The 21,233-nt window shown below is 41.0% G+C and overlaps 1 protein-coding gene across 3 annotated transcripts in view; it reads right to left on the reverse strand.

Annotated features, from left to right (window-relative positions):
- The window catches only part of ptprga (protein tyrosine phosphatase receptor type Ga), a 252,060-nt gene that overhangs the window by 57,847 nt on the left and 172,980 nt on the right, over positions 1–21,233 (reverse strand). For all 3 annotated transcript variants that reach the window (XM_053483753.1, XM_053483752.1, XM_053483754.1), the window contains exon 5: positions 9,151–9,246. In XM_053483753.1, the coding sequence (XP_053339728.1) occupies positions 9,151–9,246 (96 nt within the window). The remainder of the gene's footprint in view (positions 1–9,150; positions 9,247–21,233) is intronic.

A 21,233-nucleotide genomic window follows, 5' to 3' on the forward strand; every position in this document is an offset into this window, starting at 1 on the left:
GCACAGTACTGTATATAAAAATTCATTTGTAAAAATTATTTTGGATACACTAATTGACACACAACAGAATCTCGATATGTAACTGAATAGATTTTTCCTCTCATCTCATTCACGTTAAAAATCCGTGTTCTACCAGCATACAAAGAAAAAAAATAAAGAAAGAAATAATTAAATAAAAGAAAGACGAAAAGAAAAACAGAAATGATTGTGTTTGCTTTTCAGAGTGACATCATCGCTCTGAGCTGATATGATTACAGCTAAACCGCAGATGTTTTTTTTTTTCGAATTTCAGCTACAGTTGTTCTAACACACACAAACACAACCACACACACACACACACAAAGACATTAAAAAGTCATCGATACACCTCTTAGGCCTGGAAGGATGACTTACTTGCTTTTTGTGAATTACATGAATGTGAGCTATCATGAGTGGAGTGAGAGAGACAGAGTGAGAGACAGAGAGACAAAGTGACAAAGAGAGAGAGAGAGGGAGAGAGAGAGAGAGAGAGAGAGAGAGAGAGAGAAACCCATTGCCTTGGGAACTGGAAACAGGAGGCTTAACTGTGTTCTCAATCCAAACCACTGAAACCCAGAACAGCACTTTGGCATGATGTTCTTTCTCCTGGAATCATCCTTTTATATCGCCTCTGTCTGTGTGATGGTGTGTGTGTGTGTGTGTGTGTGTGTGTGTGTGTGTGTGTGTGTGTGTGTGTGTGTGTGTCGTGCGCAGGCTTTATTATTTTCCCTGGAATTTGCTTGTGGCATTAAAAAAACCTTATTAGGAACACACACACCTTAACACCTTTGAGTCTTTTTAATATTATTAATTCCTTAATTTTCATTAGCTTTTGTAATAACTGTTACCCAGCGAGCATGTAGTGTTATTAATAAAATCGAAAAAGCTTGTGTTTATCAGGCAGCTGCTGATCTGCAAACTGATCTGATAATTGATGAGAGAAATAAAATGAGAGACAGAGAAAGAAAGAGAGAGAGAGAGAGAGAGAGAGAGAGAGAGAGAGAGAGAGAGAGAGAGAGGGCAATGACTACTCTTATAATTGGTCATATGTGGATTATAGTGACACCCTGAAAATAATGATTGTTTACGTTTCCGGATTTAAAACAAAACAAACAAACAAAGAACCCCAAAACAAAACAGCACGGTGAGGGGCAGGAAGACATTCTCTACAGCAGTGAGTGCTTTTAAAGATTCCCCTGAAGACTGCAGGCAGGAGACAGGATTTGACAGAGAGGACCCAGGGGTCAAGCCTATTGTTCAAGATGCATGTCTTAGTGTATGTGTGTGTGTGTGTGTGTGTGTGTGTGCGCGCGCGCACATGTGTGTTTAGTTCCGGTAAGGAAGCCAACAGCGCTGGAGGCACATCTAACCGGCGCTCCCAGGAGGGAGGAGTTGAAAACGCTTCAGACACATCCACTGGCCCACCACCATACACGTCTTTCCGTCTCTCTCTCAATCCGTCTCTCTCTCTCGCTCTGTGCTATAAATCTCCTTTAGCAAAACAGGCTTGCCGCTGAGGGAATTAGGAACGGGACCAGGAAGAAGTGTGTGTGCAGCGGTTGCTGACAAATAAATAAATAAATAACCAAACTAATAAATAAAACAAAACTCATAACATAACATGAAGCTCAGCCCTTAAAGTGAAATTAATTCTCAAATAAAGACATCAAAATGAAGAACAGCACGGAGGTGTGGAGAAGTGAAACTGACCCGGCGATGCGTCTGATGACTTTTTACGTGCTGTTCTTTTGCTTTTTGATGTGGATGAACGAGTTCCCAGAGCATTAAGACTCTCTGAGACGAACAGAGGAATCTGTCTATTGATCCAGACACACTCACACACACACACCAGCCTGAAGCTTCACAACGACTGCCGCTACTAAGCACTCAAACTCCCACTACGACCTCTTTATTCGAACAAAACAAAAGCAATCAGCCTCTCTAACCTCTCGTTCCAATTCTCTACCCAGGATGCTTAGCATCTCTTGCCAGTCAAGTCACACACACACACACTGGAGTTTATAGGAACAAACACTTCCATTCACACTTGGGCTGAACTATTGACCCGGGCAAAGTGTTAGCCTTCGGTGTCTCATTTAACATATTAGCTTTATTAGTGTTTTTAATAAGATGACATACTTGACTGACTTTAGAGAGATCTACTGAATCGCTCCGACTGCTTTTGATCAGATTATGATCAGGGGAATGTGGAGAACGTGCGTAACCCTTTGCTGTGGCCACTGCCATCAGGGAATACCGTGTTCATTTATGGGTGTAACTTGGGCAGCAATAATGTTTAGGTAGGTGGTACTGTATGTGTCAAAGTAACATCCACATGAATGCCAGGACGCAGGGTTTCCCAGCAGTACATCGTTCGAAGCATGACACCGCCTCCGCCAGCTCTCTCTCTTCTCATAGGTCATCCTACGACATACATCCACATGATCCTCATCCTTCTTCCATCGCCCAGTTCTGATTCCAACAAGCCTGATCTAGGCACTATTTTTTTGTTTGCTTTTTTTATTGATGATTTATTTGATTGGTGGAACCAAAGTTATCTTTATCTTAAGTGGTAAGCACTGCCGCCTTGCACCTTGGTGAGTTCCCTCCGGGTTCTCCGGTTTCTTCCCACAGTCCCAAGAAATGCAGATTAGCGTCACTGGCGTTCCTGAGTGTGAATGAGTGTATGAGTGTTGACCGGAGGTCCTACCACGGATGTGAAAATGTGCATAAATACAACGGTCATCATTGGCCTCCACAGTCCCTATTTAAACTACAGAGGTTCCTAGATAGATGATGGATGGATGGATGGATGGATGGATAGATACTGGAATGTGGGAATGATATCGCAAAAACTTTAAATTTAACTTACAAGAAGAATTATTTTATAGTCATAAAAAACAACTGAAAACTGAAAAAACATGTGACCGTATGTGCCTATGGTATTTCTTTGCCTATGTAAACCAGGAAGTGGTGTGTAGATCTGTTGCACAATTGTGTGGAATCGCGAATACAGTGGAAAACCCAGTGCTAGACTGATTGTTTGGACAAGATTTGACTTCTTTGTAAAATATTATTATTTTTACTCTAATTTCTACTTCTTCTTATATTTATGTGATAATAGAAATGAACATAAAAACAAATGATATTTCCTTAACTGTGTGACCCAGGTGTGTAAACCAAAAGAGGCATTTCGCACATGTGTGTGTGTGGATTAAATTTATTTTCATTTTGGTATAAAGAAAAGAAAAAAAAAAGTCAATAAGGTTTAATCTGGTATGTTTAACACCAATGCGTTTAAAGCAGTCTAATAATAATAATATTTTTTTCATGAGAATATTTGTTTTTGTTATGTTTTGATATGTTTATATCAAAAAAATCTATTTTATATGTTTAAGAATAACAGTGTAGTAAAATTGCAATCTGTAAATAAGGTTTAGTGTGTGTTAAATATCCACCTAGACAATGTTGTTGTTTTTTATATATGGGAGTTTAGTTTTTGCTATTGTTATTGTTAAACATTACAATTATGTTTGTTTACAAATAAGTGAGTTTACAGTTTTAATCTGTAAATAAGGTGTGTAAGTTTGACAATAATTTATAAAAAAAAAGGCTACCAGATTTAAAAAACCTTTAAGTTTTTGCTCAATCATGTTAATATACAGTAGTTGGTTAAAAATATTTACACTGTATATATTTAAAGAATTTAATATTATATTAATAATTTAATATTAATATTTAATACACTCGATCTCTGAGTCTTGTCCTCATCCTTCCGCTTATTAACCAGCAGCAGTGTGTTTTTGCGATGGATTCATTTTGCTAAACGATCTTTAGCTGCTAATTAGTTAACGGTTTATATGGATGGTAATGAATCCGCTAACATTACTTAAGTGTTCCCGAAGTTCACTGGACTTTAGTGCTGGAAATAATGCTCGTTAATGAAGGCAGCTGAAGTGATTAGGAGGTGGCGGATAAGTTCGCGTACCTCCTGTATTTAAAACTTTTATTGTTTCTATAGTAACGGTTAACCCGCAGAAGCTGCATGTGATCGAAGCCTAAGAATAAGTGTATTGAAAACGTGTTGTTATTTATTTAACTGTAGTGTTGGTCACGACGAAACGATGTCTAGGTGACATTACTGCATTCTTTACTTAATGTAAAGCTTTCATTTTATACAACACGAAGGGACAGAGTGTGTAATGAGCATGCGGTAATGCGACACGTGGAGTAATTACAAAGACGTCAGGATAATACAGTGTTTTTCACCAGCGTTCACTGTGCAAAAAAAAAAAAAAATCGTCTTTAGATGTCGCGGGACTGATTCGGTTGCTTGGTGCAGTCGGGAAAGATTTGTTCGCTCGCTGTCTGTAGTCGTGCGTGTGAAACAGTAGGCTACGTTGATTAAGCACAGGGGGAGAGTTGCAGCTCGTGAAGGTAATCCGAGATGAATCTGCTTATCTCGTGGCGAGAGTGAGGAAATGTAATAAATCTCCTGAAGATCACCGCGAGGAGGAAATACATTGATGTAGCACTGGCTGGAGGAGACATGCAGCCAAAAAAGAAAGAAAAAAAAAAAAGAAAAAGAAAAAAAAAACTGTGCTGCAGCGACATTTTTCCATTTAGACGTAATTTGCACAAGCTGGGGATGTGAAACCTGAATCACAACTGTATTTATTTGCTTTTCTTTCTGATGTCATTTCATTTACTAAGACACGAGAACATCTGCCATGCACATACACACAGACACACACACACCTGGACTACATTACATTATAAAAATAAATGGTCCACATTTCCAAACATGGCTTTAAGGCCTATGGTTTATACCCCAAGCTAAAAATAAAACAATCACTAAAGAAATATTGCAGAACCGAGAAAAGAGAGAAAAAAAAATAAACCAAGGAATGCTCATTTGTTATATTGTGCATAAATGAGACTTGGACAGCGAGCCGAAAGAAGAAGAAATCTGCTCTGGAGAAGCTCGCTGATGAAACGGGGAGTGTTTTAAGGAAATCGATGATGTTGAACAATCACTCACGCTCACGCAATCAATCAGGAACCGGGACGTGCTTTCGGAAACACTGCCTGCTAATTTACTGAGGCAGGTGTGCGTTCGTTTGTTGGGAGCTGCGGAGACGGCGGTCAGATGCAAATGAGCATGGAACAGGTTCTTAAGGCAAAGTGCTGGTAAAATGTTTTTTTTTTTTACATGAACGCGATAGGAGCTATGATGACCGTCCATTATTACCAGAGACGGACGGATGAAGACGCCGGATTATGAAGAAATCCGGCTAATGTGATACTTAAGCAATTTGGATGGCTGTGCTAAATAATAATGAGATGAGTGTCTGGTTCAGTGTGTGGCTCATGCTGCAGGAATTTGTGCGTTGTGCTTTAAAGGAGCTGTTTAAAACTTTCAGAGCCCTCTGCTGCCTGTGAGAGGAACTGCAGCTACAGCGACAGACAGCTTACACGACTATTTTTGCTAATTTGCTTTGTATCCGGGATAGTCGGAGACTTTCGATTCGTTAAATGATTGTTTAATCCGTGCATGTTGTTTTAACTGTGCTTTATTTAATTAAATCTTAGTCTACTTAAGTAAACGAGTATCTCGTAAGAAATTTTGTGTGCTTACCGGGCTGCCTCTTCTTTGATCGATCTGAGCGCTTTGTGAGGCCGCTGTTGTAGCCTGTTTTCTCCGTTTATCAGTGTCGATTATTGTGTTACAGACGTAATTGCCTTTTTAACGGCCGGCTTGGTTTCCGACCTGTTGTCGGCCCGCGAGCTGTGAAAGGTTGGGAACCTCTGAGACAGATCAATGAGGGATCATCTGAGGGAAAACTCGCGAAGCTGGACAGAAAGTGTGTATGTGAGAAAGGGAGAAAGAGAGAAGGGACATAATTATGGCCTATAACTATAAATCACAGGAGGCGGAGAGCAGAAAGAGAACATCGTAGGCTTATCGGGGGATAAATACCGGCTAACTTCGAGCATGTCAGAAAATAAATGCGGTGCGTGTTCAGGAATGCATGCAGCTTTTTAGGTATTGATTCCTTCTCTGTCATGTTCTAAGGCTGAGAGGGATTGTTAAGAGCTAACAAATCCACTGCAGGTGCACCCGGCCTGCAAGAAAGCCAAGGACAAGCTCCTTTAGCTTAGAGCGTGAGTGTGTGGTGAGGATGATGTAAGTTATTTGGAGCTGGCTGGCTCTGCCGTCAGTAGGTAGTATTACCATTGCACAGGCTCCCATATCACTGAGCCTCTCTATTGATTCTGCGAGAGAGAGAGCTCTCAACACACACACACACCAACACAACAACACACTATACACTGGGTCTACACTGTTCTCAAACACTGTATATAAAACTAAACAATCGGACTTGTTGTATGAGCCGGCTTCTGCACTCTCCCTCTGATTCTCGTCCGTTCCTCTGGCAGATGCTTTCGTCCAAAGTGAGGACGGATCCTGTCCAGGCGTCTACCTGAGTGGTTTAGACTTAAGAGGCGCACTCGAGGGTCCAAGTGGCGGATCAGTGGCACGGCTTGGACCGCTGATTTATACAGGACGTCTAGTCTACCCAGAAGCCTTGGTGCCTGCCCCCAATCAGGTAAGAGTCCGGGCTTTTTGACTTCTTTAAATCAGAGGTGTCGAACTCGATTTCTGCCTGGGTCACGGTCCACTCTGTACAGGCCACGAACTAAAAAAAAAAAAAAAAAGGCCACTTGCAGAATGCATGGCACTGTAGTGTTTTCTCAAAAAAAGCTGAGCATTTTACAGAGGCTTTCAAGGTGTGCTGTAACCACTGACTCCTTATTGTGCTGATCAATATGCAGCGCAAATGTGACGTTAACAGACACAGTTGTACATGTTGAGATGTAAACCTGTTGTATGACTTGTAGTATTATCTTAGCTCTATTAATACTTTTCCTCCAGTTTGAAGCTGTTTCTCAGTGTGAGTCAGGGTCTGTGTGCCGGGAGGGGGAAAAAAAGGATGACACCACCACCAGTCGCATCCGAATAGATCTATCTGGTGCTCAGGGGTCAGAAATGACGCACGTCAGAGGAGCTTGTGATGATAGATAATGAAGGGCTTCGGGTTGTTTTAACGGTATGGGTGGGGCAGAAGGAAGCAGGAGGAAGCTGTGTGGATGCATTACTGGAGCCGTGGATGTCGGATCGCTCCGAGGTGACCTTTGAGAGAAGGATACATCACCAGGTAACCACCGGAGCACCAATAAGTCTGTTAGAAGTAGAGAACTGTGCAAAAGTCTTGGACCTCCACACTTTGTTTCTTCATATTGAACTAAACTAAATGATGTAGACTCGATTAAAATAGGGGAAGGAAATGTTTTTACTGCGACAGACTGCAAGATTGATAGCGACCTCATTTCCCCTCTCGTCTCTTCCGACCTCTCAGTATTCAGCATCAGCAGTATACTAACCAATCACATGATCGTCTGGACTTGTGTCTCACTGGTTAGATGATTTCTTTTAATGTTTGACTGATTTAAAGGTCACTGTGTGGCTTAAGCAAAAAAACAAAAAAACAACAACATTCCTCTGCAACTGGTTAGGTACAGGAGCTGGACTGTAAATTTGTTAAAAAAGAAAGAAAAAAAGCGCTGAAAAGAGCTGAAAAAAGTCCTTCAGGAAGTCTGGAGAACTATTCCTCAGGACTGCATTAAAAATACAAGAGCGTCTGGCTTTTTAGAAGCAAAATATGAAAATAAATAAATAAATAAATGAGGGGGGTTCGAGACTTTTGCCCTCTACTATATATATATACCAACAGTACCTGCACTGCAGTGTATATCTTCTGTATACCCGTATATATCTATTTCTGTTGTTAAGGCAGTCCGGAAGGTCACAGGTTCGAACCCCACCACCACCAAGTCGCCCCTGTTGGGCCCTTAACCCTCAACTGCTCAGATGTACTGTATAATGAGACAAAAGTCTCCATGGATAAGGGCGTCTGCCAAATGCCGTAAATGCAAATGTCTGATCTAAAGGAAATATTTTTTCTTTTTTAATCCCGGGGAAATAAAGTTGAACTACCAACAACACATTTATTACATTCTTTCTTCTGGTTGATGCAAAAAACTCTGCACAAGCCTTTATCCGAGAAAAAAGTTCAAAAGAGCTTTCTCTCGAAGTAGGCGGGGCGACATTACTGTACGTCCTCCCCCCTGTCAATCACAGCGACACTGGCCAATCATGTATGGGGGTAATAAGAGAGCAGATAGCACTGCGCATCAGGATGAAAACGTATGCGTCTCCGGAGTGAGACTGAGAACCTAAATATAATTGTCCAGATATTTTTCCCCCATGTGTTTTGGAGACCTTATTTATTCCGGGAGAGGCCGAGCACAATAGAGACACCGTGTGACCAGGGTGCAGAATACGGACGAGGGAAAATGCAGAAATGAGTAACGGCATCAATCACGGAAGCGGTCAAACAGTCAAAGCTCACCCTCTCGACCTCTCCTCTGTCGCAAATGTCATCCTTCTTCCTCAATCAAGCCTCACTCTCTCTCTCTGTCTCTCTTTCAAATTCTGTCGAACATCTCTCGCTCTTCTCACTTCTCTGTCTCGGATTTCATCTCTCTCTCTCTCTCTCTCCTTCATTCCGTCTGCAATCTCTCGCTGTGTGGGTGTATTGTTAGAGCTTTCTCCGTCATTGTTTTTCCTCTGCGTCTAATGGCACCTTTGAATTCCAGCTCTCCGGGTTATCACAGGCAGGCTGCGCTGACAACGTCATGAAAAAACGGAGAGGCGAAAAAAAAAAAAGAGAAAAAGAAAAAAAAAAGTGCACGCTCGCAGACGGTTCGAAGGTTTTGAAGTGCGAGGGCTTATTAACACTCGAAGTGTCGAAGGGTGCTTTTAGTGTGTTTCTTTTGTTATTACAGTGACAAGGATGAAGAGAGAATAGTGTGTGTGTGTGTGTTTGTGTGTGAGAGTCAAAGAGAGAGAGAAATACAGTGTTGTTGTTAAGAAGTTCATGAACAACAATGAATGAAATATTGATCACAACCTACTAGTGACAGACACGTTTTTTCTTCATGTTTACTAACAAACACACACACACACACGCGCACTCGTACAGTATGTGATGTACATAGATCTCTCACCTGAAAGAAGACGGCCATAGCAGCGATGACCCGCTTCTCCCTGATGGCGGCGTTAAGACTGTCGAAGTCGTCGGAGTTGTACATGTAGATCTGCATCTGTGCGTGTGATGGACAGAGAATGATACGACATCAGGTAACAGCTCGACGACTGTAAATTATTTATATAATTTTTCTTCCTGATATCCGTTTTGTTTGCGGCTTATGAGATTGGAGGACACAGCGTTGTTTATCAATGTTAATTCTGTCTTTATTGCGCTGTTGTCACATCCTTCAATTAATACATCCTAAGTATAGTTTTCTGGTTACATACTTGTTCATTCTTTGTATTTCTACTTGCTGTTGCATCTTATGTACAGTTTCGTTCACATCTGCATGTACAGTACAATCATCGTGCACGTGTACATAGAAGCAGTATTTTCATATTTATATTATTTGACAGCATTTCTACGTCTTTAATGCACCTTACATTTGACACAATTTTTTTTATAGTGTTTTTTTTTTTTTTGTTGTCCTTTTTCCTTACTGCCATTCTTGCTTACTTACATGTTTGTATAATATGTGAACTGGATACTATAATGGTTATAAAGAAAAAATTTCCCTTTGGGATTAATAAAGTACTCGATCTATCTATCTAAAGTGTTGTTCTTGCATGACCCGGTGAGCCGTACAAGGTTTACCTCCAAAAGGGGCATAAAATCTGTTTTAAAGCAATCTGTCCAGAATAAAGAGCCATGAACAAAAAAACACGTACAGTATGCACAGTGTATCCACTGTGAATCGGGATCAGTGTAAATGCTGCAGCTTTGAGAGCGGACGTTCTGATAACAGGGATGTCACGGCTGAAAACAAAAAAGTGTAATAAAACCTGTAATGGTGCTCGGTGGCTAAAGAGAGTCCAAGTAAACTCCATTAACTGTGTGTGTGTGTGTGTGTGTGTGTGTGTGTGTGTGTGTGTGTGTGCGTATGTGTATGGATAAATGGAGTGTTGTTGGCCCTGCTGTGTTAAGAGCCTGAACTGTTCTTCCTTTTTGCCGCTGATGGGATCTTTGGCTACTGGACAAAACACTCGCTGGACCTGCAACTCGGCCCAAATTGGCAGCTCCGGCTTGTAAGTCGATAGCGTTTTTCCGAAAGAAACGAAAACAGCGTGTTTTTGGCAACATACGGCTCTAGACTGTGGTGTTGGACAACCGGGCCCTCTCGGAGATTGAGGAGCGAGAGAATGAGGAGCGAGAGAATGAGAAAAGACAGAAAGAGAGAGAGAGAGAGAACTAACTAGTAATGAGAAGTTTGAATTATTTTAGTGACTCGGTTCTTTGAATCTCGTTTATCAAAATGAACGAATCCTTTTTTGAGTCATTTAGTTTATTTCGTTCTTTCAATCAGAAATAAAATAAAATGTTGCATTTTCAATAAAAAGACCCCCAAAATGTCTATATACACAAATTTTGACTATAATTCCAGTTATAAAAATATTACAATGCAGCTGAGGACATATTATAATAAACAGAATGAGCGGCTCACCTCTTATATCTTCCAGTCTAAGCCGATCGTTCTTTTGAATCTATGGGAGTCTACGTGACAAAGGAATGAACGACTCGAAGTAGAAGAGTCATTGAGAAAGAATCGCTCAATTCTGTTTCTTGTACATAACCTACGGAGGTTTTGCGATGATTTGCGCATGTGCGCCCAGTAGAAAATTAACGAATCACTCTCCGAGACTACTCGTTCTACTGAGTCAGGTTAAAGACTCGTTCAAAAAGAATGACTCGGTCATGAACGACCCATCACTAGAACTAAGAGCAGGGAGACGGAAGCGTGGGCACGGTGAGCCTCTTAGGGAAGAAGGGGTCAGGGGTAGCTCAGTGGATAAGGCATTGGACCCCCCACAACCACCAAGTTGCCACTGTTGGGCCCTTGAGCAAGGCCCTTAACCCTCAACTGCTCAGATGTATAATGAGATAAAAAAAAAAAAAAAGGAAGTCGCTCTGGATAAGAGCGTCTGCCAAATGCCCAAATGTAAGAAGTCACTACACAAAAACAATGACTTTGTTTCTTTAAACGGATCGTACCTCTAAGCATGTGTGTGTTGGTGAGAGAAGCTGCTTGAAGAAGTCGAGCTTTGCTTGCCAAGCTTGTTTCCCTTTTCAGATCAACACTGTCAATATTGTACGCCTTGCATTTTTCACACTTCTGTAATCCCTACAGAAAGCCCGACCCCGCGAGTCGCTTTGATCTATTTCAGTCTCCGGCACTTCCAGGGCGTCCTAATATGGATCGCTCAGTATGGTACGTGTGCAGGAATTCGCCAGCGTATAAACTCGAACGCTTTCATCGACGGTGTCAGTGTCTCTGAGACGATGATTAATAGCAGCAATATTTGAGCCCCCTTTTCCTCTCTCTCTCTCTCTCCTCTTGCATGATTCTATAAAGCGAGCAGCAGCATGTCTGGGCCGCGCCGTATCTTAACCTTTGCGTACAGATGGATTAGAAGTCTGTTTGCGTTCGTTCGAGGAGAGAAGTGACAGCTGGTGACGTGTTGTCCATGAAAAAATAAAATATAAAAAAAGCCGGACGCCGGACGTGGAATGCAAAAACAACCCGGCCGTTGTCAGACGGGACTCGTGTTCGTGAAACCCGACGACGTGGAACGGCGTGCGCCGAGAGATAAGGGGAGAGGAATAAAGACGGGAGCGGCGCGCGTGTTTCTGTTCTTTTTCCCTTTCAGACTTTGAAACACGGCAATCTGGGAAGAAAGGCGAAGTAAGAGGCCGTGGTGAATACAGATGACCTCGCTGCCCAATAAAGCCTAAGCAAATATGCAGAGGGGTTTAAACAGGGCATGTGGCTTTCTTTTAGCTTGTGTGTGTGTGTGTGTGTGTGTGTGTGTGTGTGTGTGTGTGTGTTTGTTCACCAAGCTCATTTACCGTAAAGGTCACTCACAGGTTTTTCAAATCATGTGTATATGTGTGTGTATATATGTGTGTGTAGCTTGTGTGTGTGTGTGTGGCTCCAGAAATCCATTAACATACAGATCACACACAGCCGCTTTGGTTACACGTATCGCTTGTTATCCGGATGTGCGAGCTACACACAAGCACCCGGGGATTGTGGGAAAGATTGACACATACAGTACATACACACACACACACACACACACACACACACACAAATATGATCTATTTTAATTTCTACAAAACAAACAAACATGTCTATACTTCGACTCTAACCCATTTCACGGTGTGTGTTCAAAGGTGTATCTGTAACACGACCTGGCTCTCCTGTTTATAATTCTGCATCCACACACACACACACACACACACCATCGTACTAGGAGGATGATGACTCAACGGACTTTGGAGCTACACTATAGCGCTCTACCAGAACACACCGTAACAGCCACACTAGCTGAAATCTGAAAGTCTGTGTTTTATCATTATAACACCATGTGTAATATCTCGAGCCCGCCCACTGCTATTCCTGTTTTTAATAAGTTTTTCACTATTTTTTTTTCTAATAAACAAACTTTACACAGGTTGAGAATAGACAGACCCCCTGTACAGAGTAATTCACACATTTCCCCTAATTCACACATCTCTCTATACGATTAATCACCGAACTCTGCGCTAATACCTTTAAAGCCCTGACGACTCGTGTCAGACTGCAGCACTGCAGGTGTTGATTCTCCGACGGGTGTGTGTGAAGCCTATTGGGTGAGGTTTTACAGCTGGAGGGGGGACCAGCACGCGTCAGAAACAGCACGCGTACCGAGCGTCAGCTTTCTCTGTCGATGTCAATAACCACGGATGCGACACACGTCATGCTTGTGCGTTAATTAGCACATACATGGTACAATAACATCTAGGAGTGTGGCCTGAGGCCTTCTCCTTTTTTATCGTGTCAGGTTTAAGGAACAACGCGCACCGATACAGAGCCACGTCATGAAAGCGTTTTGTTTTTTTTGTCATCTGTGAGGGCGGACCGGGTGTCTGTAGCCTGCCATGACCAGCGTCCGCACAAAACCCCAGGACAGTATTAAAGCATGTACAGGAAGTGCCCCTTGTAGCCTTTAATTGTAAGCGGACCAGTCACTTCCTGCTCTGGGGAACGTCAGGGGACAGCAGGGATGACCGCTTCCTCTTTTGTATTGCTGTATACACTAGTGATGGGAAATTTTTATTATTTTAGTGACTCGGTTCTTTGAATCTCGGTCATCAAAATGAACGAATCATTTTTTGAGTCATTTAACTCATTTCGTTCTTTTGATTAGAAATAAAATAAAATGTTGCATTTTCAGAACCCCAATACGTCTACATACACTAATTTTGGCTATAGTTCCAGTAGTGAAATTATTACAATGCAGTTAAGGACATATTATAATAAACAGAATGAGCAGCTCACCTCTTATATCTTCCAGTCTGAGTCGATCGCTTTTTGGATCTATTGCACTGCATAGCGCCTATGGGAGTCACGTGACAAAAGAACGAACTACTCAAGACTTGAAGACTCGTTGAGAACCGCTCAATTCTGTTTCCTGTGTACTGCATTGCATAATGTCTATTGGAGTCACGTGACAAAGGAATGAACGACTCAGAGTAGAAGAGTCATTGAGTAAGAATCGCTCAATTCTGTTTTCTGTACATAACCTACGGAGGTTTTGCGATGATTTGCGCATACACAACCAGTAGAAAATAAACGAATCACTCTCCGAGACTACTCGTTCTTCTGAGTCACGTTAAAGATTCATTCAAAAAGAACGAATGGTGCATGAACGACCCATCACATCCACGTAGTAGCTTCTTCATTCTTCTACACAGGTTTCAGCATTTTATTTAGGTTTACTTTTTCCCCCTGATAAACGATTGAACTCTTGTATAAGCAAAAAAAGATTAAACGGGCCAGTAAACGGGTTTCTCTTAGAAATCGATAGAAACTACAAACACAATTCCAGCCTGTGAAAAAGTGAATCTGAAGTATTTATGAAATTTCCATCCTGCATTTTGCAACTTTGAGAACGTCATCGCCTCACATGATATACATCAGTGCAGAGAGAAAGGTAGAGAAAGGCAACTGTTGCTTGGTGAGCATGAAAACATGTCGTCCTCTGGTCTATTTGTCTCGCATTCGTATGGGTTCCTGCTCCATCTTTTATGTTATTCACGCTGGGACTGGGAGCATTCGAATCTCATGCCAGGAGGCCGACTCTGCTTGTACGCTATACTGATATGCGTATAATACTGACCGATGGAATTCATCTGTAATAAACGAGATGAACATTTCGCCGAGCTGAGCAGATTCAAGGTCAGGGGATGTGAAGAGATCATAATGCCGGGCTGCCTTCTTTTTTTTCCCCCTAACTGAACGGTCGCACCGAAATGTTTCTCACATAAATCAGTCTGGGCGGATCGATGAAAAAGAGCCAATAAGTGGAGAACAGGAAAAAAAAAAAAAGGAGAGAGCTTCAAAAGTAATGCACGTGTGTGATTAATCATACAGCCTGGGAGGTGACGTGTTAATAGATCATACTTATAAATATACTAAAAATGCCCTCACTCACTTTCTCTCTCTCTCTCTCTCTCACACACACACATGCGCACGCGTCTCCATTCCTCACAGTGTTTAATTTGAGTGACAGGACACGCACATCGATTTCTGACTTTATCCCTTTAAAACAACAGCTGTCACCCTGAGAGAAAGAAAAGAGCGAGCAAGAGCGCGAAAAGAGAGAATCGATGGCCACAGACTCGGGGGACGAGTGCCTAAAGATTTCCCATCAGTCTTTGCAGCCCGTTGAACCAACACACACCCAACCACACACACACACACACCAAATCTGACTTACCTCCATTTAAACTGTAATAATAAACTGTCTAAGCCATATATATATATATATATATATATATATATATATATACTCAAGTACTGTGCCATGCAGAAATATTGGCACCCCATATCGTCCAAAAATCGAACCTCTTACCTCTTCTGTCCTTCTCAACAGAAGTATTCAATAAGAATATTTTCCTATAGCACTACAGCACAGGTTATTACACACAGTAACATGACTGAGGATTGCTAATTCAACACAAATGCAACACAAACCACCAGGGACGACCTGATACAAGATTATCATGATTTCTGGGTCACGATTTGATTTGTATTGCGATATTGTGTCAGGATTTTATATCAACAAAATTTCATTTTGTTACAATTCTAAACAAACCTAGGAAACAATTTTTTCATAACACACATGATGCTGCGTTTGGTGAACACTTTAGAGTACACCGACTGCAGGATTATCGAGGAACAGCAACGTTGTACCACCTCAAATGCAAACACATACACCACTGCTCAAAAGTTTGGGATCATTTTTTCACTTTGTTCTCGTTCCTGACTTTTATGTTTCTTTCTATAGTTTAAACCAATCTTGAAGGCGTTTGTCCACATTATACAATAATCTCCTGTAAACAGTTGATATTGAGATGTATCTGCTACTTACGCTCTTTAAAGCTTCATAACGGCTCTAATCTGAGCTGCTGGTGGTTAATTGGTGATCTCTAAGGCTGGTAACTCTAAATGAACTTTTTCTTTGCAGCAGAGATACGTTCTGTTTTTTTCTTTCATAGGAAGGTCTTCATGAGAGACAGTTTTCTCATGGTGCTTGAATGGTTTTGCAAATACACTCAACACAATACTGTTCTTATACGAACCGTTCCAGAACAGCCGACCTCTGTGTCCTAAAATAGCCCCTGTATGTTGCTGTTGTTGTAACATCATTACCTAATTCCTAGTTTTGAAATCTCCAGTATTGTTGTAGAATGTGGAAAATAAATTACTAAACAAAATAAAGGACTTTACAAGTGATCCATAACTTTACATTGAAGAATCACAACATCTAAACCAAATGGATGTTTTTTTTTTGGCTCTGGTGCCTATACAATGTGATAAGCAGCGCTATTATGTGCGAAACTGTATTTTCCGTCGCTTTGACTGTCTGATGGTGTCACCAAAATGTAGACACATTTCTTCACAAATCGAACTAAGCCTGCGTGCTTTTTTCCACACGTCAGGAGTACGACTGTAAAATCCTAGAGAAGCATCTTAAGGCAAATTTTTCAGCGAAAACCTTTTTTTTTTTTTTTATTTCTGTCCCAAATCCACACCTGTGTGTCAGTGCCCTGATTTTACCAACCTAACACACATACACACACACAGCATGCGGTGGATGAGCAGCTTTGAAAAACATTAGGCAGAGTTTATTCCTAACTTTGAGAGAGTGAAGGGCAGGAGGCAGGCATGCGCTCTCTGACACCTGTAATATAAATGGTAATAGCGCTGAGCTTTCTCTGAATCCCAAATAGCGTTGCTTCGGCGTTTAGTCCACAGGAGACTCGTGGGAGGAAGGAATAAAAAATAAATAAATAATAATAATAAAAAAAACCCTGAGCTCAATTTCTCCCCCTAAAGCATGTGATGTGCACATAAAGCTTTACGGAATTGAATGTATCCTTTTTATTGACATTGTTCCCATCGAGAGTCAGAGTGTGCATACACACGCGCGGACGCAGACCACTCACACGTGCGTGGGGCAGCGGCGGCTGCTGACATTCACAAGGGCAGGGAGGAAGAAGAAGAGAAAAAAAAAAACTCATTGCCCTATTGTACGTCATTGTCACTCCCGTGTGTGCAATGAGGCTGAGCTGCCCCACTGTGTTTTGTGTGTGTGTGTGTGTGTGCATGCGTGTGCCAAACAGCAGACAACTAATCAAGACAAGTGTCACGCACAAATACACACACGGAGCGTCGAAGTGGAGGGGAGAGGTGGTGTGTCAGGAGCGTGATGAACATTCCAGAAGCAAACAGACCATGCAGTGATCTCAGAGGCACGTGCATACACACACGCAGGATGCAAATGATGTGTCCTGAACACACTATTCACAAAGCACGATTTTGTTCCGTTGTTCCATTTCCTAATCCTACATCCTCCCTTTCTGTGTCCGATCGATCAAACTAGCGATCTAGACTACCCATAATCCTCAGCGCTACCGACTCGTCATGTTTACCTGTCTGATTATTTGGTTTGATCCTGGATTACCGAATTGTTTGCCGGGGCATTTCTATTTCATCTCATATACTGTACGTTTTCGTTTTCGGAGCATCTCCTGCTCCTCTTTGTTTGCTTAAAACCACTTGGGTTCGAGGGTTTTAATCAATTAAACTTCATTTATTAAACTGCAGTTCATAGCATAGTGCAGAATATTCTAAAAAAAAAAAAAAAAAAAACACAATGCACTGCAAAATTATACTGTCCAAGCCACCCAGACAGGAGCATTCCCATAATGCAATTCGCTGTCTGTAGAGATTAAGGAACGGGGCAAATAGTAGCGTGGCTTGGTTTGAGCGCTGTGCTGTGAAGCTCATGAAATCCCACAATGCACTGCTTTAGGTTAGTGCCCAAACAAGATAGCTTTGATGGTGTAATGCACTTTGTGAATTTTGTAGGGATTAGTAAGTAAAGCAGCGCTTTGGACACATAGAAACGACGCAACGTGACAAAAAAAAAAAAGCTCTGTTGTGCCAAAATACAAGGCAGAAAAACAATATGACGATATAAGGGGGGAAAAAGGCATGTGAGATGGTGCAGTGCAGCATGGGACACGGAGAGATGTATTACAGCATGTGAGGGGATGTGTGAGGGTTTTGTCTCAACATAAAACATTCATGAATGCGATCCGGGCTTATTAAAAGGAACCATGACCTAGATAAGCAAGGAAAAAAAAATCCTTAAACACATAACGGCAAACCTGCTAAAGAACAGAAATATCTACAAGTAAAAAAAACTATACGTTTAGCCAGAACATCAGCCTAGACAGTCCTCGAGTCCCACTGCTTTAATAGTAAAACATGAAGTAAAATATTCATCAGAACCCAAAGAAACAATGTTTATACAAAACGTTAAAATATTGAAATCATGATCATTCATGGTGTCAACAGCTTGAACGTTTTAAAAACTGACTAGAATTGGTCCAAAATAGGAGGAAAAAAATATGTAACCTTTATCCATCTGTAGTAAGTTCACCACAGACGCTACACTGTAGATGTGCTAATGCGCCGCTGCGCAGAAAACTGCATTCTACCTCATTTAACACTCCTCCAATAATTAGCTAATTACCAAAGGTTTCATGGTACGTCAGAGACAAAACCACAAATCTCTGTACGCCTGTTTCTCTGCAGTACTGATGTAGCAGCCGGTTAAATGTGACTTAGATTGTAAATCAGGGAGTAAAACTAGCGAGGTGTAGAACTTCAAGTGCACCACAGACACTCAGCGTAGGCTGTAACCAGTTGTGTGTAAAAGCGATGGTAGATCAGGGTCGCTGTTGCGCGACACACGAGCGACACGTTTCAGCCTCACCAGCCAATCGGCGACATAACAGGAAGTGTTTTCTGTTCAATTGTTAACATTGACTTGAACCAACTTACAAGTTTTATAACACATTTTAACAAAAACCAAATAGATTGTGATTTATGATGAAGTGAGAGCTCAAAAAAAGAAAAAAAGGAAAACATTATTTAACAGTAAAATATTGGGGTATAACCAAATACTTGTTTTTATAATACAGATATTCAAACAGATCGCAGTTCCGGTCCAATCACAGACGTATCTCAGGTTTATTGTACAAAATATAGACACTGCAGTCCACCAGATACCAATATTTACAATTATATACAATATTTTACACAGCGTGTAAGTGAATGTCTAAAATGTCAAAAGTGGTGAATAATCCTAATTTAAAAAAAATCCTCAACAACACAGAATTCACGGTCTAATACAGTGGAAAACAGCTCTGAGGCAAAATGGTGTCTGTGATTCCCCCATGCGATTTAAAGGTGCAGAGACAACACCGTTATATTTGACATCTAAGGATAATTTCCTTATTCCGGTTTTTGGCCACATCATGGCAGTGTGGGGAAATTGAACAGACATTTAGTCAAGTGGATTGGTACGCTTTACATTGTAGTTATACATTACATTTATCTGTGCTGTTATGGTGCATTTTAGCAAGACAGTCTCATGAATACTTGAGATAATTCTACTACTGTACTGTATATCAGTAAACATGATGTTTGAGCAGAATCACTGAACTGTTGGTGTTTCTGGTAGACACTCACAATTTCAAATTATGACAATGGCATATTTTTCAAAAAAGAAAAAAAAACAGCAAACGCAATACTATACATATTTTTTAATCAGCAATAATGACGTAATATCTCGTTAGTGTTCACCGTATACATAAATGCTGATTATTACAACTGTTGCCGTTGTTCTTTCTCTCTGGGTCTCTCTGGAGAAAGACACAAAACCTTTCCCTCCTTTTTCCCCCCGCTGATGTATGCGACGAACGGAAAAAATCAACAACGAGACATTAGCTGTGTCACTTTTCAATTCTGCGGGTATTACTTTCTCATAAAAACATGGAAAATATTGCTTTCGAGAAAACAAAGAGGGTCGAGGTGCTATCTGCAACGAGATTATTAAAAATGGTATCAAGCCGGCAAAGAACTGGGACGACATCTATTTGCCCTCTAGGCAGCACCCCGCTCTTAAAGAATGGATGTGTTTTTCGGTGGCGCAGAAGACAGGCAAGGAAATATAACATTATGTTAGCAACTGCATGCCCTCTCTTCTCCAGGAAAAGCAATAATAAACAAGCGGAAATCAAATAAATAAGCAAATAAATAAAACGGGCAGAGCGGGCATGGCAGTCATCAGTTATCTGTGAAGGTTTAATAGAATGTCGGCGCGGAGAGAGAGAGAGAGAGAGAGAGAGAGAGAGAGAGCGGGGGAGTAAAACACTGTGAGGGACACATGAAAGACTTATAGATGGAGTGAGTGTGTGTGTGTGTGTGAGAAAGACATCTGGACATAGAGAGAGACAAAGATAGAGTGATGGAGAGAGAAATATGAGGGAGAGAGAGTAAGAGACAGAAAGCTAGAGAATGATGAAACGAGAGAGGAAATGATGAGATAATAGGCAACAAAAGACAATGACGAAGAGAGAGAGGGAGAGAGACAGAGGGGATGTGTGTGTTTACAAGTAACAAGAAATTAAAAAGAGACTGAGAGTTGGAGAAAAACAGAAAGAATGACAGAAGGACAGGCGTAGAGAGAGAGGAAGCTTTATATGCTCAGTGAAAGACAAGATGAATGTTAAAAGAGCTGGAGTAATTTTACACGAGGAGTAAAAGCACATCTGTTCATCCAGGAGTTTCAGAACTAATTTGTTTCCAATCCTTCATCCAGAGTCTGTAGCTCAAAACCTGGCAACACGGCATTACATGACATTACACAGCATTACCATTCCTCTGCGTCTCTCTCCATCACGCCATCCTTCTCCCTGTCACTCTCTGTGCGTTCTTAAGTGTGTGTCTGTGTGCGTTCTGTACCTGATTATCAAATATGACCTCAGGGGTTGCACTTTCAGTAACACAATAAACAAAAACAAAATACACACACACACTATGGCGGCTCAATAACGTGATTTGATCTGAAATTTCAAATATTTATGCAACTAATTTCTGGTGGCGGACATAAAGTTAACACACACACACACAGTCCTATTTATTATAAATAATAATTTATGAAAAAAATTTGTTTTTTCCAACATTGTGGTAAAAACGATGTTTGTCTTTTAATAATAATAATAATAATAATAATAATAATAATGATAATAAAAATAATAATAATAATGTTTTCTTCATGTATGGAACATTAGCATGTTCTGTTAGTCACACTGTATGTACTGTATTTTGAAACGGCACTGTTAAAAATATATTTTTCATATTTTTATATTTAGTTTAACATTGCAAGTCTCCTTATAATCTCCTTATAATCTCTGAGACTGAAAGTAAGAATCATTCATGTGTTGTTCCCCTGTCCTTTAACCTGCACCCTGATTGGCCGGAAGTTAGAAAAAAGAAAAGAAAAAAAGGAAATAGGAAAATGACAAGTTAAGGAAGTGAAAGGAAAGGATCAAAATTAAAGGGGAAGGAGATGAGAGGAGAGGAAACTAAAGAAAAAAAAT

Source organism: Clarias gariepinus, chromosome 23 (genome assembly GCF_024256425.1).
Source record: "Clarias gariepinus isolate MV-2021 ecotype Netherlands chromosome 23, CGAR_prim_01v2, whole genome shotgun sequence".
NCBI lineage: Eukaryota > Metazoa > Chordata > Actinopteri > Siluriformes > Clariidae > Clarias > Clarias gariepinus.